Below are 23,472 nucleotides of genomic sequence, written 5' to 3'. Positions count from 1 at the left end.
GTCCATAAAAGAGCCATTTGAGATCAAGAAATTGGACAGTTTTGATGCATTTACACTAAGATTTGTTGAGTAACAGACTTGGAAACGGGGTGTATTTCGCCCTTCTTTCTCGAAAATATAATTGATAAGAGTAATTTGTCCCTGCGTGCTGCAAAAATGCCACTCCTCAACTATTTAGGACTGAAATTTGGTGTCATTTCCAGTCATTTAATAGTAGATTCACTCATATTTCCATCTTAACTTTGTCTCTACGATTCTACGCATGTATTTGTTAACCTACACAGACTAAGCCCAGCCTAATGTAGGTCCATCATGCGGCTCAAGCCTCCATGTGGTTTTCGGAGGCTTCAAGTGCTTTGTTTACATTGACTGCATACCCGCATTTCAGAACTGCACAGCAAGGTATCTGAAAATCTACTGGATTAAACCCTTTCAAACTGCACTATGTGGTACAATTTAGGATGATGTTTTTATGTTTAATTTTATAATTCGCAATGAGTACCTTTAATTTTACCTGTTTAATTAAACACAAATATTAGAGATTACTCAGCTTGCTGTGTCAGGTGGACTGCCATCCATAAATAAGGCTGACAAAATGGATATTTTCCATCATTTTCATGGTGAAAATTTAATTCTTATTGTCTGGTTGTCCTCCACAGTGCATCCTTGATCCACTAACCCAGTGCCCCGGAGAGCAGCGAGCCTTTCCCCGCAGACAGAGGAGGCAGAGGAGGGGGAAGAGAGAGGGGGGTTTTCTCTTTAATATTCAGTCTTCACATCGACCCAAATGTGTCTGCACACACACACACACTCACACACGCTTCGCCTCACCTCTTCAAACTTCACCAGACTGCCTCCTCAGCGGCGTCAACCTGCTCCAATCCATCCATCCGTAAAAAAAATAAATATAAAAAATAAAAAATAAATAACAAAGGGAGAAAGTGGTTTTTTCGCGTTCAGCGCACAGGTTTTCCGGCTCCCCGCGATGCAGCTGCAAATAAATACAGAAATAAATGAAATAAAATAAAACAAAGGAGACAAATTTTGTCCCAGAAGCGGAAAGCTGCGGTAAATTGTCGACGTTCGCTCCCGGATAAGGCGGCCGTCTCTGCGGCTCCACGGCGGACACTGGCGCCGCTCTCACACGTTCCAGTTTGTGTTCGCAGCGCTCCTCCCCCCCGAGCCGCGGCGACCAATCAGAGGCAGTGACGTCACAATAAGGGAGTGGCCGACTGGTTTCATAATAATGCATAATGGACCAAGAATGGAGCTCCTGACGTTTCAGTCCTTTTGTTTATTTCACCCAGAATAAATCTCAATAAAACAGCATTTTTAGCTTCATTTTTTAAAATGAAAACTAACAAAAACCCTAAAGTCCAATCTGTTTTATTTTATTTTGTTTTATTTTGTTACAGTGCGCAGTACATGAGTCAGACTGGCACTGATAAAAAAAATTCGTCACTCATCATTTGTAAGAATTGAATTCCTAAATTCTTGTATTTTATTTTTTTTTACCACTATAATTGTTATAAAAGATAAAAAACAATATTCATATATGGTAAAATAGCAAAACATGAGTTTAACCTATTTGTGTTTTAATTGTGCCTTTTTTTATTTACATTTTAACTGTTTTTGTGTATATTTGGGGTTTAAAGTCTTTGCTGTTGTTATTTTAGGGGTCAGAAGCTGAGAAGGAGTTATAATATTTATTATCACAACCTTTTGCCTTACATAAAATACATACTAAAATACCAGGTAAAATAAATGTATACATCAATGTACTGTTGAATTATGGATCTTTGCCTGCATTTTTAATAATATAATTGATTGTAAGAAATTAAAACAAGTGAAATGCATTAGAAAACTAATTAAAATAGATTGCAAATGTATTATTCAACATGTTTTTTCTATTATATTTACATTTACTCTACACCATCACAAACTTTAGTGCATACACAAAGCATATACAAGGAATTTAAAATGATTATATCATACTAAAACTGAGGTTTGTTAATTGTATTATAAAAAATGTAAACTGCAATTCTAAGATTTTGAATGTTAAAGTACTAAAAACAATGCTATCCTCGACACGTCAGGCTATGAATATTTTTTGCAATTGCCTTTTTAAGGTTTATTTTTTGTGGAAAATACAACTATTAGACAACTGCTCGTGCGTTTCCCTGGAAAGGAAGCAGCAATCAGATGAAATTATGTGGAAGGAAACCACAAAAAAATAAAAAAAAGACAAACACTGTCTCTAGAAGCTGTTTGAGGGCGAGGGAAAGTAAATTTCTGCAGCCTGATTATAAAAAATGAGTCATCTTAAGGAGCTCCCGCCAGCATAATTGCCATCCATAAGTGGATATGTTGTTCCGCCGAGTCCATACAAATCCAATTCACCTCGTCTTTCAGGGAAGCAGCAGGAGCAGAAAATGATTTGTCCCTTTTAATCCATCAGCTTGGTGTTAGCAGACGAAGGGATTTTATAATGACTCAATATGATTAATCTTAATGGAAGGGTTCAGAGGTGTTCATGCACTTAGAAATTAACTTCACCTTGGTACATAATTATATTTGTTGACAATGAGCCAAAAAGAGACCACATTAACCTCCCCCAGTGAAAACAAACTGCGTTAAGGTTTGTTTTCTAACTGGCCTGCTTCAGGGAGTCGGCCTCTAAACACAGTGCCAACCGATACTTGTGTTCGTCATCTTACTTTGTTTTTTCCATTTTACTCTGAAATCCTGGGTGTAGCACGTCCAGGAAGCTCTGCAGTGTTTCCATAAGCCCCTTCAGCACTTCCACACAAACCCTCGCTCGTCCTCCCAGTTCCTCAGCTGTCGGGCGGCTCAGCCTGTAATTACGGCTGTCATCAGCTGCCACTGACCACGCAGCTATATTTATGGTACAACCAGCTCCAACACGCTACACACACACACACACACACACGAGTAGACCACAGAAGCACATGTAGGCTGATCTATAAGCAGACACTGTCAATGAGAAACAAGCAGCAGGTGATTCAGTAATCTCTCATGTTTAATCCTCTCAGAAGAATCTCAAGAAACCTGATTTGGTAAAAAAAAATATTTTACTTACAATTATAACAACAATAAAGGCAGAGCATTCCTTGAAGGACTGCATATCGCCTGATGTTTTTTGTGCCTGTATGACGTTGTATGCTCTGTAGGTGCTTTAAGTTTATGTTGGGGATGACTCTCAGCTACTACCACACAAAATTAGCTCAATATCTGAAGAACATACTGAGTTACAGTTTTTTTTTTGTGTTTGCAAAGGTCAATTAGTTGTGCTGGCCATCCTAAATTAGACTGACTTCTAAAGTTAATCAGCTGGAGATGTTCATGCAGTAATTAGTTTCTGAGATATTTTGCCAACAGACAGACTGTTCCTGCCGAAGATTTAAGCAAAGATCTTGAACAATGTGGAGCACTCGGTGGACTGCAACCAATTACACTCAAAAGCATCCCATAATGCAACACATCATATTTCAGAAACCGTGAAGTTTCTGAAATATGATGCAAGATCCCAAAAAAAAGGGAGTTCATCTCAGTTTCCTCTTTCCTCACAGAAAGTAAAATGTGTCACAATTTCAGGGTGGATTTCATGCATGCTGATGAGCTGTTCTGAAAAGCTCTTCTTTATTTAAACAACAAAAAGACCCACTCCCTTCCTGTTCATGTGATCATTATGGGACCAAATTTAACAACAGGGATGCCCTGACTTTGTGAATTCTGCATCTTGCTCATGAATCTTGATAAAATCATGTTATTGTGTCTGTAGGTCACAAAGGTTTTTATGTGTATAATTCATATAAAGAACGTCCCAGAACTGCCCGCTGTAAAAAACCTGCTCTACATTTGTAACGGCAGTGTGAAAAAACACAGAAACTCTGGATACTCAAGATGCTTTGTTAGATATTTCATCATGAATGTAACATTCTCATACAATTTTATTTTTTTTCCATAAGAAAATATTTTGTCTACGATGGCTGAAAATTGCAAAGTATAAACCTGGATTTAGGTTTTGAAAACTCTTCTGTATGAAATAACAACAAATAAATGCTGGTAAGTGAAATTACAAGCGATCAGGAAGACGCACATAAAAGCAGCTTTTCTGCTCATGTCTGTAGCCTTTCAAGGACAAACCTCAAAACCTCGAGCAGGTGATTTTCCTCCAAAGATTCATGGGTGGTCTGTTCGGCCGCATGCTTTGAACAGGGTTACCTCACTGTGAAAGAAGATCCAAACCACAAAGTGTAAACCTCACACACCCAGTGCTGCCCACAGCACAGCGTCATGCTAACCACACGAGATCTGTGCAGAAAAGGTTAGCAGTGCAGCAGAAGCCACATGTAAACACCAGCGACCAAAAAACTGAGACAAGTTTACACTTGAAACTGAAAGACGTCTGCCGAGACGGAGACGGAGAGGACGACTTCTACTCTTGCATCATCCAACTTATTGAATACACACCATCAAAGATTACCTAAAATCCCCAAAATACAAAGCAGCTTTTATCTGTTTTTGTCTCTCCTTATATTCCCCTTTCCTTATTATGTGTTTGGCTGCAGAAAATAATGATAGCTGGAGCGTTTTGGCTAAAGTAGGTCAGTGGAGCCAACTGTCAGGAGGAAGAAGAGGGAGATGCAGGGCAGCAAGATGGCAGCCAATAGGTCCCCTTAGGTCAGAGCTTCTCCCATCACAGAGAAACCAGTGACGCACAAACTAGATCTCTGCCATGTTAGTCTGCATGTTGTGTGTATTCAGGCTCTGGCCAGTTGCTGGAGGTGTGTGTGTGCGTGTGTGTTTGAGGGCTGTCAGTGTGTGAATGTTCAGGATTAAACATGATGAGTTTAAAGAGATGAAGATGAGATTGCTAAACAAAGGGGCAAGTAACCTCAGCTCAGTCTCCTTTTATTAAATGAGATTTGTTTTAAATGAACCAACGTAATTATAACGTCACTTACAAACCAGTATTTTAACTGGGATTAAGGACATCGGTGAAATGCCGTGAAAAGCCACAGAGAAGCTGAGAGACAGAACCAAACATTGACAGAATTATGACTCCTTTGCTCTGCTGCAGGCAGAGCTTTTCATTATAAGACTGCTGTAATCCTCATACACAAACTGAAGCATGTTCAGAGATACATCGAACGATAAATTCACATTATACGTTCAACACCTGCGGCTGGTCAGAGCCATCGCCTCGCAGCAAGGTCACAGGTTCACTTCCCAGCCTTTCTGTGGCAAACAGCTAATGGAAAACCAAAAGTACGTCCTTCAGACCTAATGTCCTTAATGAGAAACAAACTCAAAACCAGTTTTTTTTTTCATTACAAAAAAGGAGGATTTGAGACAAGTGCCAGACGCCCGCAACAACTCTGTGACTGTGACACAAGGTGGAGGCCCTCCGATTCACAATTCACAAACGATTCAAGACATTTAGGAAACTCCCTGACTGCCATTCACAATTTGTCGTGAACAGTCGCTGGCTTTAGTGCTGAAAAGTTCTATTTTGATCGGAAACAAATGATAATGTCAAAGAAAAATAACAAGCTACAACAGCTTTGGACAAACCTCGAGCTACGTTCAAATGTTTTTCTTGGACTTTATCATCACCTACTGACTCAGCATAGATATGTTAGTGTTTTTATTGTTTCTTTTTGAAGTGAAGGTTATGAATTTTTGTGTTATTGTCTGTATGGAGATCTATTTTTTTTTCCAACTGAGAGAAAAATAACCATTTAAAAAGTATCTAGTATTGTCTTAAGGTCTTAAAGTCATTTTGTTTTTGAACCAATTTCAAATGAGGGAGACTTGAGGAAGACTTACCCATCTAAAAAAATTTTATACGACAGAGGGAAATCTGGAAGCTGTTTTCCAGAGAAAACACTGAACAGGGAATCTTGTGCACAAACTTTCAAGCTCATCCGGTCGGACTGCAACAACCCTCAGCAGAGCAGCGCCTCTGATCTGCAGCAAGGCCGTCATCCTTATGTTGTTTCTTTACACGGGGCACAGCCGTTTGGAGCTATATCAGTGTTCAAAACCTGGTAATAAATTTTAAGTCGCTCTGATCCAGTGTTTTGGCAGGCAGCACGTCTGTTAGGAGGAGGATACAGCTCCCTTCGCTGCACTAGGCAAGTTCAGACAAGAGGCTCAGAGAGGGAAATGGATTTGTGAAATGCAACCTGCCTTCCAGTCTCGCAGCCTTCTGCTTTAGTTCTGTACGTCGAGCTACATCCTTGTGTAATAAGTGTGGAGAAGATCTTTTGCAGTGTTTCTACCTCTGGGCAGGAGCTGATAACTCGTACCGCAGAGCAGAGATGAATCTCCCGTCTCCAGAATCAGAACATAACAGGCTCTCAGGAGAGTTTATATCAGGTTTAGGATATGAACTTCTCAAAATTGAATTTCATAGATTTCTCACACTTTTATTAAAAATTGCTGCCAATAAGTTCCTGTAAGCGAGCTCAGTTTTAGCTGACATGTAGCTTTCCTTCTGTGCCCTGATTACCAAAGGAATGCTGCTCTTCTACAGCAGTGGAAATGAATCCAAACAGTTGTCGTCTTCTGCTTTAAAGACACAACTGCGTGTCGTGTCATGTTCCGATTTACATGTTTATTCTTTAAATCCCCGGTGTTTTTGCTGACAAACATTAAAGGAAAGCCCCGAGGCAAAGAGTGAAGGCTTCAAGGGATCTCCTCCTCCCGTTTCCACACAAATGTCTTCCTAACTTGAAGGGACGTTTCAGATCTTCTGAGGTGGAGTTCGGTGGAAAGGTTATGAACGGTTAATATCTTACCTGAAGTCGAGCTTCCTGCAGCAACCATTGCTTTCACCTTGTTTTGAATGAAACAAGTAAACATCATCAGAGTTTTTATCTTGTCATTTAGGGGGGGGATCGCTTTCTGTTGCCCAAGAAACTGGATAAATACAAAATCTTTTTGCATGAAAGGGGATAAAGCAGCAAGCTGGTCGCATCAGAACACCCAGAGGTGCTTCGGCTCACAGATGAAAACCAAAATGGCATTTCAAAGAACGACTTGTTTCCTCTGTGGCTCTCTGAACTTTATCTAAAGTTCAGGCTGCTTTAAGGCATCTTGATAGTCAAGTGGTGATTCCAGGAGCTTTTCACTTGTGGGCTGAAAGCAGCTCTTCATGCTTTCTGACCTGACCCAGTTAGTCAAACACTGGTTTATTTAGACACTAAACACCAACACGCCGCTCTAACTGTGGCGCCATCAGTCTCATGCTCAGCTGTATTCTGACCGTCATTAAAGCTGCTGCTGCTCCCACATGGGACTCGGCGCTCTCGAGTACTTTTACCAACATCAGTAGACCAGAAATCTCACTCGAGAAGGGGAAATTAAAGAATCCACTGGGGTTATTTTGTTCTCAACAGAGCTTCTGTGCACTTTTAGCCGACTGATACCATTGAATTTATTCAGACAAAATATTTTTTTAGTGGAATGTGTAAGAAGGAGACATTTATAGTGTGTGGAGGTGTGATAAAATTGTAATAGCAAGGAAATAAAGCTGTGTCTGTGTTGACTTGTGAGTAAAAAGGCTTTTCATGTTTTGAGTTTTTGGAGTCTTCAGTGAAACCCCTCAGATCGTGCAGAAAATGTATTCTTTTAAATAGAAACGGTCTATTTATTAGTCAAAATCTCTGTATGACAACATTTTTTCTCAGAGTTCTGTCAATTTCTTTTTGTTTGTCACTTTTCAGTGTCTCAAAAAACTAACAAATTCCTTTCGCAAAAACCACAAAGCAAATCTGTGTGAACATCACTGCAAAGATTTGTGGCAGTTCCAGCAGCGCCCAGCAGATCCAAAGAACCACAGAGCCCAAACCAGCTGAAAACCTCGTCTGATGGCACGGTTTTCAGAAAGTGAAAGTTTCTCCAACACTGAATGTTCATCTGCACATGATTAAAGATGGCTGCCACAGTTAATCGACCTTCACAAACACAAAAATGGCTAAAATTCAGTCAGTTTTACTGATATTGGGACTTAAAACTTGTACTGGGACCAGCCATCGGAGACTCTGGTCCTGTTCTGGCTATAACTTCCAGGTTTCTGTGGGATTTCTAGATTCTTATTTGGTCCATGATTCAACCCCAGGCTGTTGTCCTCCATAATAATGTATTATAGCAGCAGTGATTCTGCTCATCTTTTCTCTGGATATAATATTGTCCTTTGTGTATTTTGTTGAACGTGATGCACAAGACCGTAAAATCTGATTAGAGCAGAACATCCCGACTGAAAAGCATCAGTGGAAAACTAATCTGAATTGTATTTCAGTTTCAAATGGGTTCTATTTTCAAGAATCAGATTTCACGTGGCTTTCTTTTCTGGGCTCTTCATGCTTGGCTGGATGCCACCGAAGGTGAATGAGTTACAAAATCAGCCCCTCCGACTGCCTCGCCGTGCCCTGATGAAATGTGCGAAGTTACGCTGGAATCACATTCCTTCATGCAGACACAATAACTCGGTCAACATGTGCCCCAAATGTCATGACTTAGAAAAGGCGATCTGCACGCTGTGAGCCCCTTCTCGCGTTTCTGAAGAGCCACTGGTTTAAAACACTGAGCTCAAACGCATTATTCCCACTCGGTTAAGGCTTTTTGCTCTCTGAATTGAAGTCGCTGAGGGTTTGAGTGAATAGAAGAGGCAGAAAAAGGGGAGGGGGAGCCTGCTTGCCTGCTCTGTTCAGGCCAGGATAATGGTTGCCTCCCTTTAGTCATAATTCAGCTCAACACGGTAACAAAAACATTACAAGGAAGACTAACCATCCCTTATTCAGCTTATTGTCTCTGAAAGTATAGATCTGACAGCAAATACATCTCATACACTCCCCTTTCTACCATTATCTCTGAGGTCAAAGCCTCATGAGGTTATTCATGTGTGTCTGCTAATGTTTTTCAGCTTTATCTTTTCACTGCAGTCTGTGTTTTGTGCGTTTAGTATTTGTATTTCTGTTATTTGAATCAAAATCTGATGGCTAATAGAATTAAAGGCCTGGCATTCCTTGAAGGAATACTTGCTGCCCACCACCTTTCACGCCAGATTTTTAGACTAAGTGATGATGTTGTTGCAGCAGCTTTAGTCAAACCTTGAAAACAACTTTATGTGCAAGCTTATGTAACATTGTGAAATGTGGTGCTCAGAGTATGTGTTGTAAAATGGCTGTCAGCTACTACCACACCAAGTTTTAGTTGGATACCTGTTAAACTGGCCAAGTTATGGAAGCTTTTGTGTTGGCTAATGACGATTAGATGTGGCAGCCATCTTAAATTGGACTGACTCCAAAAGTGAAATAGTTGAAGATGGCCATCCAGGGATCGCTTTCTGCAAGTTGTCCAGTGATTCATGAGAGATTTTGCCAACAGACAGACAAACATGTTTGTCTTGGCCTTTAGGTGGTGTGTGATAATAACTGTGTATGAAACTGACAGCAACGTAAAGGTTTATTAAATAGAGATTGAGTGAAATGCAATAAAATTCTGAGATTAAAGTCATTTTAAGATGACAGCAATTCACTTTGATCTTGACTCAGAAGAGCTCGGTTCATTCAGAGATAACTTCTCAAAATCGAAGTTGTCCAAAGATTATCCATAACAGGTAAGATAATATTGTTCAAAACCTTTCCACAGGACCCTACTTCAAGGAATCTGTACTATCACAATAAAGTTAATTAATACTTTCTTGTCTATAAATTTGCTTTTTGACATCATTTGGCTTTCCAAACACAAAGCTGTACAAGAACCAAACAGTTCATGCTTCACAATGAAAGAGACCTTTAACTCAGAATAAAGAGAGAAGATTTTCAAATTGACCCCAAACAATGAAGCTAATTATTAGAAAGAAAGTAGGGCAGTGATAATAAATTAGCATTAAGCACCAGTAAAAACTAGACACTTGATACTTCAACTCAACGCGCAGAATAATTTCCATCCCTAATCCAGAGAGCTAATTAGAACAGAAAACACGAGCGGTCTTCACTCTGCAGCCTTCAGATGCGTCTATGAATAAACACACTGATGCCTGCTGGCCAACTTCAACGTGGATCTGCGAGCTGTGATTGGCTGGTTCCTCGCAGAGACTCATCTGACCGAGCACCTCCTGGCTGAGTCGTTCAAAGGAGAACGTCACATCACAGGCAGCGACTATCAGTCAAAACTGGGTCAGAGGAAGAATTATCATACAGCCCGTATAAGATGATGCAACATCTGGGGTCGTCCTCTTTCTCATCTGTCCTTGTGAGATCTAAAAGATGAACTGCAGTCAACCTGTAGCGCCTGAATAATAACCCTTTAAACACTGTAGTGAGCAGGAAAACTGGGCTTGTCAGAAATATATGAAAAACCCAGCATAGCACATGTTGAGTGTTGATAAAAAAAAGGCTTGTGAATTTGAGAAAACCAATTCACACCAAAGGAAAACTGTGAAACTGATCTAAAAGGAGTATAATGGATTGTTGTCTGTTTCAGGAGGAGGAAGGAGACCAGATAAAAAAAAAAAAAAAACATCTCTGCATGTATTTGTTTTTGCTAAGAGCTACATGAAAAGATCAATGCTATCACCAAGTGATTTATGTAGCATACAATGAGCACATTTTCTCAAACACAACATAATTTCACCTACAGAAATTGGAAAAGCTGTATTCCTGTTTTTCAAAAAGGAGAATAAGCACATTTTCTCCTAATTGATAAGTGGTTGATTAGCAGAATTTCAATTCAGGACGAACTTCACCAAAACTGAAAGTAAAACTAACTGAGCGCTTCATGCCATAGAGCTCTGTCTTTGCAAAACTTGAACACTGATGTCATTTTTCTTTGTTTATTTAAGGGCATTTTCTTTTAGCTGAACTTTATCTGGAAGTTCCCCGCAGTTGCAGATTGCCTTCACGTGCACTAACATGCATGAGCGGCCAGACCTGCTATTAAATCGTGCAACACAAAAGCTTCATTTACAACTTTATCCAGAAGGGGGAAAAAAAAACCATCATGGAAAGGATCTAACAGTTTCATTTACTTTAACATACTAAAAGTGCAGCAAAAGAAAGGTGTAGTGTTGCAAAAGTGGTCAAAAATAACAAAAATTATAAGTAATAAAGATCTACTAACAGTAAAATGAGTTTTACCTAATTAAAAACTAATTAGTACCTAATAAAGCCCATTACACAAATTAAATTGAAGTAAAAATAGCACACTTTGGATGGCAAGAAAGCAAGGAGGGGGAGTAAATAAGAGAACGAAAACAGCGAGCTTCTTTCTTCATTGCTTCTCCATTTTTACTGACTATAAGTCTTGCAGCGTCCAGCTGACTGCAGGAGACTTTAAAACGCTTGCAGAAAGTTGATTTTCTTGTGGTGCATAATGCTTGGTTAAAAACATCTGCCTGTTATACAAGAACGCCCACACTGCAGAGGGCATGACTCCTCTCTGCTTTCTAAAAAAGGGTTCAGTTTAAAAAAAAAGAAAATCTAAAACTATAAACTCCTGAAGAGGGAAGCAGGACACAAAAAGCTAAAAGATTACATCACTAAAATAATAATTAGAATGATTGCATGCAATGATCAGGTAATATAACTTCTAGTAGCAGCTCTTCAAAGAATTAAAATAAATTACTTATCGTTGTAGCATCTGTGTGTGTTAGAACCTATTCAACCGTGCAGCAGTCAACCACACCTGCACAGCTGCAGGGACCCCCCTGTGCCTCCGTTCAACCATCACTTTGACCCTTTTCTTCACCTCAACAACAACTGTGAGTCACAAACCAACCAGCATGACCCCAAGCTGCTGTCTCAGACCTGCAAACCCACGCCTTTTCCCAACACTTCCAAACTTGGCATCCCTACCGTCCTCATAGAAGACATCCTCCGCTTCTTCACGCATCATCTCATCCAGGTCATCCTCTGCAATGTCGGTCACAGCCATCACCAGTCGTCCTCCTCCTCGTCTTCCCGGGCCGATGATTCGGAGGTTAGCAGATAGTGACTGGCCTGTAAAATCGAATCAACGCCCGGCTCCGGCCTCTTTGCTTCAGGCGTCAGTCCGATCACAGGCAGGCTCCTCACACGAGTGGAGCTGGGACTGAGCTGAGTGAGCTTCAGCTCTGTGCATGACAATGTGTGTGTGTCTGTGTGTGTGTCAGGTGAAGAGTGGGTGAGAGAAAGGACACCCAGCGACCTTCACTACGTTTCAGCAACGGGGCTGATTTCATAACATCCTGTAAAAAGCTGAAGTGAGAGTGTGCTGTTTGGAGAGCACTTGTATGAGTGAGTGTGCGCATGTGTTGTGTGGTTTTACTGTAAGGGGAGCGTCAGAGACGTGTGTGCATGTGTGTCCATATCCACAATGAGTCAGCTCGAGTGCCTGGTGATTAACAGGAATAATTAGATCCTGAGTTTTGAGCCAGCGAGGACATGCAAGGAAGGTGTGAAAGTGTGTGTATGTGTGTGTGTGTGTGTGTGTATGTGTGTGTGTGTGTGTGTGTGTGTGTGTGTGTGTGTGTGTGTGTGTGTGTATGTTTGTGTGCAGGACATGAAGCCAGCTCCGCTTGGCATTTCTTCACAGCTCACCAGGAATCATGGGACCACACAGACTGGTCTCTCAAATTTTTTTTTTTTTTTTTTTTTTTTACTTGGCCCACTTTAAGGGCTTTGGCAGCACTGATAACGTCTGGTGTCATCAGCTGTTGCTGGAAGTCTCCATGGAGCTGCTCGTGCTGCGTGTAAACACGCTCACCTGCTTCTAATAAGAGTCAGACGGTGGGATTATTCCTCAAACCCCCAAAGTTTTCACATTTAAGACATTTACTCAAATACTTTTCCATTCACTGAGGCTAAAAAGAGTTTGTTTGTCCTACCTGAAGGGATACGCTTGAAGGGAGAGTCTGTTTTTTAAGTAGGATTGTGTGGAGCACTGTTTGCCTGCAGCAGACAGGAGTCAGAGCAATCCGAGTTTAGAGAACGAGGAAGCCTATTTGCGTATTTCCTTTTTTTCTATTTTTACCACCAAAGCAACAACTTCTAGCTCCAATAGTATCAACTCTTTCAGGGCTAAAGCAAAGAACTTTAATGCTGGGGGCAGATTTATGGAAGCTAGGTGGTCACTTAGTAAAAAACACTAAAAATTCAGCAAGACTGCACCTGAAAATTTGCTTTTTTTCTCACTATTATAAATTGCCACCTAGCTCTGACAGTTATAGCCACGTGAGATACAGGATTCAACAATACAAGCAGTGCACTTTTCTATATTCATGCATTTAAACTCCAACATGTTCAGTAGTAGAAGTTGTGCAGTACTTTGTATGCAACTGATTTAATAAGATGCATACTTATTAAGGTATCAATAAATAGTTTATTTCTGCAATTATCACCAGTTTTTATACAGGAAGCAGCCATATTGAAATTTATGGTTGACTTATTAGAAAAAAATTGATTTTCTAAGTCATAATTTAGACTTTAGGGGTTTTCAAGTAGATTTTTCTGAATTGGAAGTTGGAATGACCCCAACATTAGCTTGTTGTTTCTCTTCCTTTTGCTGCTTGTTTTAATATTGCCAGTCCTGTTGAGGAAGAGGACCAGTGCACTACATAAAGTTGAGTTTCTAGATGCTGTTTGATGGGCACAATCACGAGTTGTCTTCCTCTTTCTCACTCTCTTCTTCTTCTTTTTTGTCTTCTCTATGCACTGACTCACCCCATTTAGACAAACCATTTTACAACCAAAATAGAAACTAGGCCTCAAGTCACTTCATTATCACATTTCCTTCAGACGCGCTGCTTCCCATAAAGGCTGAAACTCGAGGGAACATACTTGGAACCAAACTCATTTTCAATGCGGCGAGCCCAGACAACGATGACACACCACAACCATCGTCAGATGCTTTGTGGATACCGATTGTGTGTTAATACATACAATTAGAGCCTTTTACACTTTCAGTAATGTGAGAATTTACTTGTCTGAGATCATTTAGAGTAATTAATAAAGACAAAGCTACAAATTTGGTTGTTTGTGACAGTTTGAATGTTAGTCAATTGCAAAAACCAACATTTAACTCTTTTAAATTTATGTTATACTTTTGATTTATTTAAGCTTATTTACAAAAAATTCACATAAAAATTCAATAAAATCTCTTCTGTTTCTTCAAAAACAATCTATTTTTGTCTTCTTAAGCTCCTTTTAGCTTTTAGCTACTGTCTTGTATTTTTTGCTTTAATCTGTGCTTTTGCTACTTTTAACTTTTTTGCTACGATTTAACTTATTTTAGCTTATTGGTAATGTTTTACTAATTGTACCTTTTATGTACAATTTTACTATTTTTAGCTTTTATCTAAAGTTTTTCTAATTTTAGCTTTTCGCTACAGTCTTGCTAATTGGGTTTTTAGCTATGGTGTTGTTCATTTGAGCTTTAGCTGCTGTTTTTCTGATTTTAGCTTCTTCAAGAAGTTTCAGCAATCATTCAACTCTTAGCATTCATGCTGTATTTTTGCAGAAAATACATTTTCTCTAGTTTGATTATTTTTCTAATTCTAGTGATTTGCTATGCAAAAGGAAAAATAGTCATTTTTTTGTTCTTATTGTGAAACTTTGCACCTTTTAATCAGTAAAAGTTATAGAAGAAGTCACAATAAACTGAAGATAAATGAGCTAAAAACCATTTGAACATGTATCCTCTCAGAAACGAACATCGTCTGCACATTTTTGGCTAATAAAAAAGATACTAATGATTAAAATAGTTGCTGCAGGATTTAAACAAGCACAAAGTCACATTCATTCACACAGGGTGGGTCTATTGGACGAGGACCGACTTATAAGGCAGGGCTGGACAAGACAACATGAAACTCTGCAGCAATCATGATGCAAGGAAAGAGGCTCGCTGGTCAGGCAGAGAAGTAAAAAAAATACAATGACACATGCAAAGCAGAGCCTGCTGTCTGATGCAGATTCATCCCACTCCCATCTGTTCATGGCTAAATTCATCTCATGTCCTGTTGATTATATCGTGACTCGTGCAAAATGTTATTCACAGCAAAACTGATAGATCCACCTCAGGAGGGACTTGTTCCTACCATGAACTATTTTTGCAAGGCTGATGCCGGAACACAAAGTCCCATTTGGGTTGCATTCGGTCAGATGCATTTCAAGGTCTGCAGACGTCGACGCAAACTGGAAGAAAAAAACCTTTGCAAACAAACAACTTTCACACAGTGCTGTCAAAAAACGCAGCAAAAACAGACATCAGATCCACAAACACACACGTTTATTCCTCTTGCGTTGCGGAGAGCAGCACAATCCGAGCCGCTTGGTACAATAGTGCTGTTTCAATGGGGGGGGGTCAAACAAAGCGGCTCTTTGGCGTCTAAATCAAGCCAGATGATGAGTGTCTCAGGAATGAATAGGCAGCTTCAGCCTCCTACACTGTCCCTCCTCTGGCCCTGAACATACGCATCAGTATGCCTGTTAATGTGGACTGAAATATCAGTTATTACCATCAGAACAGTAATATGATATTGTCCGGGCTGATGGCTGTGCCAACATAAAAGCATGAAGCCTCTTACTGAGACTAATAACTCTTGGTTTTCTGCTCTAAACCTGTATTAGTGTTTCTTTTTACTCATTGTCAGAGCTTTCATTTTGGCTGCCTATCTCCTTATTTGAATTCTACAACTAAAACTCCTTTAAAACTTAAATTAAAGGAGTTTTACATCATAATGAAGAAAACTGAATCTGGGCTTCACCACCAAAAGCTGTAAAATCTGTACAATGAACAATGTTTTTTTTTTTTTTTTACACAATTAAAGTTGAGCTATAATTATAACCCTGGGAAACTGAATCGAAATTTGAATAAATTGATCAAGTCAAGCATAGTAACCACATGTCCCCCCATCAGATTCTGACAGTACAATCATTTTTGATTAGTTAACTAAAACTATTTTTTGGACAGGACAAAGACAGTTTTACAGCTCTGTTGTCTATAAGCTGGTCTGGATTTCATTGAGTGTGAGGTTATAGTTAAATCTACAGCCTGAGCAGAACCACTTGACCATTTAAAAGCATTTATTTGTGAAGTAGTTGTCAGTAGTGAGTACCTTATTAGTTGTGACATCAGTCATGGAGCACAGAGTCTGAGTCTTAGCCACTGCTAATGGCTAACCCTGTTTGCTAACCATTAGCAGTGTTGCCAAATTAGCAACTTTTCAGACCCACTTAGTGACAAATCTAGCGACTTGTTCTGGTGTTATTGGAGACTTTTGGAGGTTGTGAAAGCACATGTTCTTCTAACTCTTCTCAACTAGTAGTGGGTGCTGCTGTGGGCCCCTAACTCCTCCCAGTCCTCTTGATTTAAGCTGCAGATGAATCGAGCATGTCTGCTGGCTCGTACCACACTGGGACACAGACAGGGCGGTATGCAAATGTAAAATTTTATTTCTCTAAAAATAAATCACTGCAGTAAAGTAACTCAAAGTGTCTCTTTTGGGTCACATTTGCTGGTCCCAAGCCAGGATTAAAGAGGATAATTGGAATCGTAACAATATTAAAAACAAAAAATTAATAGAAAAATGTTCATTTGTGGTTCTAAACATATTTATGGGGTTGTAGCAACTCTTAGGGCAGCCAATAGTTATGTTCCTTACTGGCCATTAAGACTTCTGTCCTTTTCTTCAAACTCTGCGACTAATGTCATCATGACTGATAATTTATTTACTGATGATAAATATTTGACAGAACATCATTCAAAAATGACCAAACTATCTCTGAATTTGGGAATAATTGGACTACCAGCCTGCATTATCTGGGTGTTCCAGTTAGACTTTGACTTTAATCTGTCAGACTAATATGTTATCATGTATTTCAAACGTTTGATTTTAGTAAGACGAGCCCAATGAGGTGTCATGGTAATGCTCTGACTGAGGTTTTTAAACTCCTTAACAATTCAAGCTCCACCTGCTGACGCCCAACCTTTTTTTGTTAATCCAAGGCTTCAGACTTTGAGGGGATATTTCTCCCCTCTGCTTCTTCGCAGCTCCTGAAGGTAAACACTTAATAAAGCCGAGTCATCTGCTCCGTCTGACCAACAAGGCAAAGATTTGATCTTGAGCTCATCAAAATGAACGCTCTCTCCTTTGATTTACTCTGCCCTGGAACTCTGAAATGAATCGTAAAGGTCAGCAGTGACAGAACCCAATAACAACCACGAATTATTGCCAGCCATGCAAATCAAATTCTGATTGTCCGGGGACAGAACTCCATATAATCTCAAAGCAGAGTCAACAACACGGCCCAGAGAGGAGGTCTGATGCTCGTTTGGACTCCTCGAAGCACACGCTGACTCTCTCCAACACAGGAGGTGTAAATAGCCGGTTCAGAGTCAAAAGTTACAGATACAGAAAGAAAGAGTTAAAGACCCACATCACAGAGTTGTACAATCATGTGCAAACTCGATTTCCGTGTGCAGAAAACCACCCGTCACCCCAGGCTGAGCCATGTCATTTACAAAGAGTCAGGCAGAAGAAACGGGAACATTTAAGGAATCTGATGGGAAAACTTCACAAAGAAGTTCTTGATGTCGGCTTGACTTCTTTTTGCTGAAACATGGCAGATTTCATCTCAGGCTCCTCCTGGGAGGACGGTACAAAGCCTTCTTATGTCATCTCATCTTTAATAACTCCCACAAGAAAAAAAAGAAAAAAAGAAAAGTGACTGAGAGCCAAAGAGAGGGGAGGGAAATATGAGACCTTTTTGAGCATCTTGTTCTTAATCATTTTGTTCTCTCCACTCAAGATAATGCCTTTTCCCTCAGCCTCTCAGACAGATGAGAATAACGGGGATGATTGCAAAGGGGTAACTGGTTACCCGGGTAACAATAATCAGGGCACTGCGAGGCAAATCCAATTCGCTGTGGCGCTCTCGGATTGATTCAGAGTGCACGTTTGGGTTTGTGTGTTTAATTTTTGAGACGTAAGATGACCATAAACTCTGTGTGTTCTTTGAGATGGAGAATAAAACTAACAGCAGAATAGAAATCAGTGATATTAGAGGGCAGAAACAGATCCTAACTTTAAAGATACAAACAGATGAATCATAAACGACAGACTCAAAATTGGACATAATGACCCAAACTACAAAAAAATCCAACAATCAGTGCAGACTGCTAACAGAGGTATCGAATATAAGTCTGGAATCGAAAGTATTTAATCAAAATCTAGTCCAATTTCCAGCTATTGAAGTTCAGAAATCTTAGCAAAACCAATCAAACACCATAAAGATTTAGTTTCACTTTAAAGTTACTGTTTCTGAATGTTTGGTTACAAGACAAACTATAAATGAACAAGAGAAAAAACAGTAAAAAACCTACTGTACAGATATTGGTATCTTTTCATCTCCATGTAGCTGCATGTCTTGACTCTTCGATACATTTCACAAAAAGCTTTTTTTTTGCCTCCACAGCTCTGAGTGAAGCCAACAACTTCCTTTCACCAGCTTTTATATCTGAGCCCCGTCTCCCCCTGCCTCTATTGTATTTTGTCTTTCTTTGTTTCACAATCGGACCTCTTGCTCATTTATTCTTTCTGTCCCAGAGAGCACAGAGGGCATCAGACAATGATCACAATACAGCCGCTGAACGCCAGCTGTGCAGACTGGCACCGCACAGACGGCAGGCAGCGCCAGGGATGCTGCTGCTGCTGCTTCACGGCCGCGGGGTTCACCTGAAGGGAGGAGATAACATGAGGCTGACGCACCGAACCAAATGAATCGGCAGGCCATGGCTTTGTCTGTGCGTTTGTCTCCTAAATCTGAAATGACTGAAGCTGCTTCTTTTAGCCGCAGTTCAAGGATACAGTACAACCTTAGATCTGAAAAAGTTGGAATGTTGTGGAAAAGGTAAATAAACCCGGAGTGCAATGGTTTGCAAATCTTATAGACTCATTTTTTATTCACTGTGGAACATAGTAAAGATATCAAATGTTTAAACTAAATAAAAGTAAAAAAGTTGTTTTGAATTTGATGGCAACAACATCTCAAAAACACAAGACAGGAGCAACAACAGGCTGTTAAAGTGAGTGGTACAAATAAGAAACAGCTGGAGCAACTAATTAGGTTGATTGGCAACAGGTCAGTAAGAGGATTCTGTATAAAACTAACATTTTAAAGAGGCTGAATCTCTCAGAAATAAAGATGGGCAGAGGTTTGCCTGTCTGCAAACTGCATCTAGAAAACAATAGAATGCTTTCAGAATATTTGTTCCTCAATGGAAAATTGGGAAGATTTAAAATAATCCCATCATCTTCAGTTCATAATATCATCAAAATATTTTAAAAATCTGGAGAAATCTCTGAGCTCGAATAAAAAGCTGAAAGGCAGTATTGGATGGCTGGGATCTCCGGGCCCTCAGGGGCCGCTGCATTAAAACCAGGTCTGATTCTGTTCTGGACTCAGGAACACTTCCACACATAAACACAGCTCACTGAAACATCCACTAATGCTGCTTAAAGCTCTATCCTGCAAAGAAGAAGCCACCCTGCAGAAACTGCTGTCTTCTCTGAACTAAACTTCATTTAAAACAGACTGAGGCAGAGAAGAAAACTGATCTGTGGTCAGACAAATTAAAAATTTAAATTCTTTTTGAAAACCACATTTACCACAACCTCTGCACAGTTCAAAAGCCTGCCTCTCTGATGGTATGCCTTGCATATTTTAGCAGGACAATGTTAAACCTCATGCAGCAGCAGCAGCATGGCTCACTGTAGAACAATCCAGAAGCTGAACTGACCTGCCTGCAGTCCAGAGCTCTCACCAGCTGAAAACATTTGACCCATCACGAAACAAAAAAATCCAGCAAAGACCCGGGACTGTAGAACAGCTAGAATCCTCCAGACAAGAACAGGACAAGGTTCCCTCCAAAAACTCAAGATTTTTATTTTTTGCATCTTTTTGGATTTTTCCCAAACCATTTTTGGAATAGTTCAGGAATGACTTCTTGAATAATGCCAATAACTTCAACTTTTACATCATTTGTTGAAGCCATGAGTTCACACAACGTGGTAACAGATTTCTGATCATTTAAAAGGCAGGCAGGTCAGTGAATGCCATATAATCTAGCACTTTTTTTCTATTTTTTTTCTGGTGGGGATGTCCAGAAAGCAGATGGAAAAGGTTTGCAGCAGGGTGGGGCAACAGGGTGTCAACAGCTCTGAAAACCACAATTTCCTCTCCCACGCTGCCCATCACATCGGAACACGCAGCTCACACCTGCAGGCTGCACAAAGGGGAAGTCAACCTTCTGAGCCACATAAATACAGGCCGATCAGATTTGAAACAGGCAGTTATCAGCCACCTAAATGTGTCGCATTTTAAGGTTTAAAGAGATTCAACCCAGCAGATGTGCTGGGAGGATGTCACCGTTCAGTTTCTGAGGAACAGGGTGGAGACACGGAGGGAAGGTTGGGCAACAGAGTGTAAAATAACATTAAGTACAAATTGCAGCTTAATCTCGTAATGCAAGAACCACAGAAAGTGAAGAGAAGAGTCACGGTTTCACTCTTACAGTCAGAGGATCGGGAGCAGGCCTGGAAACAGAGAATACATCGCCAAGCACGAAGGAATCTAAAATAAACGATTTGATTTGCAAAGCTCATCCTAAGGTGGGTTTTTAGTTACATAAAAGACAGTTTACAGACTCACTACTAATTTAACACCTTTAAAAATCAAACTAGCATTACTTGAAAGGCGACAGACGATAAAAAAAACATGAAGCAGATCTTTTACAGCTCGACTTCTGATGTAGGGATTTCATTGGAGTCCAGCAAAAACTAAAATGCAGCTCAGTTTCAAAGAATAATTGTGTTTTTCACGTCTGGATTTAACCTCCAGAGTCTACATGTACATGCAGCATAAAAGAATCTTAACTTCATTTCATGCTTTCAGAAAAAAAAAAGTCTTGAAAAAGGAAAAATAAAAACATTCCTGCACTTTTGCTTGTTACAAAAACGACACTTATAACTTCTCAGATTTTAAAAACAAAAGTAACCAAATTGTAGTTTTAAAGCTACTCTTTGTAAAGTATCAGATCAGTCATTAAAAAGGTTATCCTGAACTATATTTTAAATGATGCAGTTTGAGAGTTTACTCCAGCAGTTTTATAGATGTATTGATATGCAATTCTGAAAATCACTCGGCTGAACCCACCAAAAACTACACGAGTCACATGTTTGACTTACATTAGGGTGACTGCAGTCTGCAGGTGAACAAATAAGAGTTGTTTGTTTGGTTTTCATCTCTTTGCTAACAGACAACGGCAACTTTAAATGTTTTTATTTTAATACTGGACACCGAGGATGAAGCTGAGGTTTGAAACGCAGACGCAACAAATCCATTTTAATGAGATTGTAGCTGCAAGAAAGAGGCCCGGATTCTCCCACAGCAACACAGAGTCGAATTAATGCCTCCTTTCCGGTTCATCAGCATTTGAATGTTTGTTCTCATCGGCTTTCAGTAGCATGTCGCTCTCCTGAACACACACACACACACATAATTATTTGAAACTGGTGTCCCACTGAGGGTAATGGACACTCACAAAAAAAAAAGCCACATCCGGGCCTCCACGAGGACCCAGGAGCTCTGCTGAGCAGCACAAAGGAGAAGCTGGCAGCCCGGTCCAAACCCGGGTCGGGCGGATGGAGAGCTGCCAGCTTCAGCCTCCGAGGGTCTGAGCCGTCAGCCTCATGCTTTTCACTAAACAGGTTTGTTATTCGCGTCTCAGACTGAAGTAATGAGCTGCTTTGTTGCTGCACTCTGATTGGTCTCAGAAAAGTGACAAATAGAAGTTTTTTTTTCCACGAAGTCTACATTTTTAACAATGATTTCTTCATATTTGTTTGTTTTGCACAGTTTAAATCCGTAGGTGGATACAGCTGCCTTTTTAAATAAAGCATCATTTAAAAAAAAACAATCTACTTGATGCAGTCTGCACATATCAAATACCCTGATCATTTTTCTGGTTTTATATAAAATTGGTTTTAAGATTTATTTGTTCCCTCGAATGGTTTAAGTCATCATAAATAAAGCAGCAGAAGTCAAGGTCAGCCTGACTTTAGTTCTCATAGCCTCAACAACAACAAGAACAAGATTCCTGATGAGTTGGTTTGTCCTCTCCACACCACGGAGAGGTCAGAGGTCAGGCTGCAGACAAGAGGCGTAAAACACATTAAAGGCCTAGCTCACACTGACTGCCAAAGTTTTAAAGAAAACTCTCAGGTGATTTGTTCCTGCTCAGAGTATGTGTTTGGGATCACTCGCAGCGACTACCACACCAAATATAAGCTCAATATTTGTAAAACTGACTGACTTACAGCCATGTTTGTGTTTTCTAAGGTCAGTTGGTTCTTGTGGCCATCTTGAATGAGGTTGGCTCCAAAAGTTAATCAGCTGTAGATGTTCATCCAATGATCGTTTCCTGAAAGTTTCATTAAAATCTGTCCAGTGGTTCATGGGATATTTCGCTAACAGACAAGACATAGTTGACACCAAATAGGTAGAAGATTTTCAAGCAATTTGTTTGAGCTCGGAATATGTGTTGTGTGTGTGAGAGTCAGGTACTACCACACCAAATTATAGCCATTCTTCTGTTTTTTGAGCTCAGTCGGCTGAGGTGGCCATCTTGATTTGGGTTGACTCCAAAAGTTAATCAGCTGTAGACCAAACACCTAACAATTACTTTCTGCAAGCTTCATTAAAATCTGACACACACAAGGGCGTAAATCGCCCATCTCCAACAATATTTAAACCAAAATCTCTAAACCTCAGCAACAAAAAAACAACCCAACAGTGACACAAACACTCACGCCTCTCGTGCTGCATGTGAGTTTTAAAGGCTCACAGCATGGGCAACTTTAAAAAAAGATATCAACCCATGTGTCTGTGTGCATGAATGACACATGTGCCCTTTGTTCCTCTCCTCATGACTCTGACTCTCCTTCCATTAGTCCTCCTTCTCTCTCCGAGTGTTTAGAAGCAGCCCACGCAGCAGCCCTGCTGCTTGACTTTATTGTGTGAAATGACAGAAAAAAAAAATACACAATTCTCCTCACATGAACCCTTAGAGGCTGAGAGGCTGATGACTGATTCTTCTCGGGGGGGGTAAGACGCTCAGGACGACAGGAGAAGCTGAGAGCGAAACCTGAAGGGAAGAGCGGCGAGGAGGAGGAGGAGGAGGCAAACAGGCCGAGGTTAGTGTGTGATCCAGCATCCCGGCACCGCCTCCTGCATCAGAGGCTGCAGCGGTGAGGAGGCGCGTTGCTATGGAGTGGGAAGATGTTCAGAACAGCACAATTATTATGGGTCTGACTGGAGGAGAGCAGAGCGGAGTGGAGAGGAGGATAATGAAGATCTGGGGTGAGGGGAAGGATGGGAGACATACAAGGGGAGGTCAAAGGAG

At 40.3% G+C, this 23,472-nt stretch overlaps 1 protein-coding gene across 3 annotated transcripts in view; it reads right to left on the bottom strand.

Annotated features, from left to right (window-relative positions):
* Positions 1-12,216, bottom strand: part of ripor2 (RHO family interacting cell polarization regulator 2) — a 57,006-nt gene extending 44,790 nt beyond the window's left edge. The window contains exon 1 of one of the 3 annotated variants that reach the window (XM_017423721.3): positions 11,889-12,216. In XM_017423721.3, coding sequence (XP_017279210.1) covers positions 11,889-11,967 — 79 coding nt within the window. In that variant the 5' untranslated portion in view covers positions 11,968-12,216. Of the gene's footprint in view, positions 1-831; positions 1,143-11,888 lie in introns of those variants that run through there. The other 2 variants (XM_017423753.3, XM_017423738.3) reach the window with 2 other exon arrangements.
* Between the last annotated feature and the right edge of the window lie 11,256 nt (positions 12,217-23,472).

This window comes from Kryptolebias marmoratus, linkage group LG5 (genome assembly GCF_001649575.2).
Source record: "Kryptolebias marmoratus isolate JLee-2015 linkage group LG5, ASM164957v2, whole genome shotgun sequence".
In the NCBI taxonomy this organism is placed as follows: domain Eukaryota; kingdom Metazoa; phylum Chordata; class Actinopteri; order Cyprinodontiformes; family Rivulidae; genus Kryptolebias; species Kryptolebias marmoratus.
The sequence above is the reverse complement of the archived record's forward strand: the minus strand, read 5'-3'. Positions and strand labels throughout refer to the sequence as shown.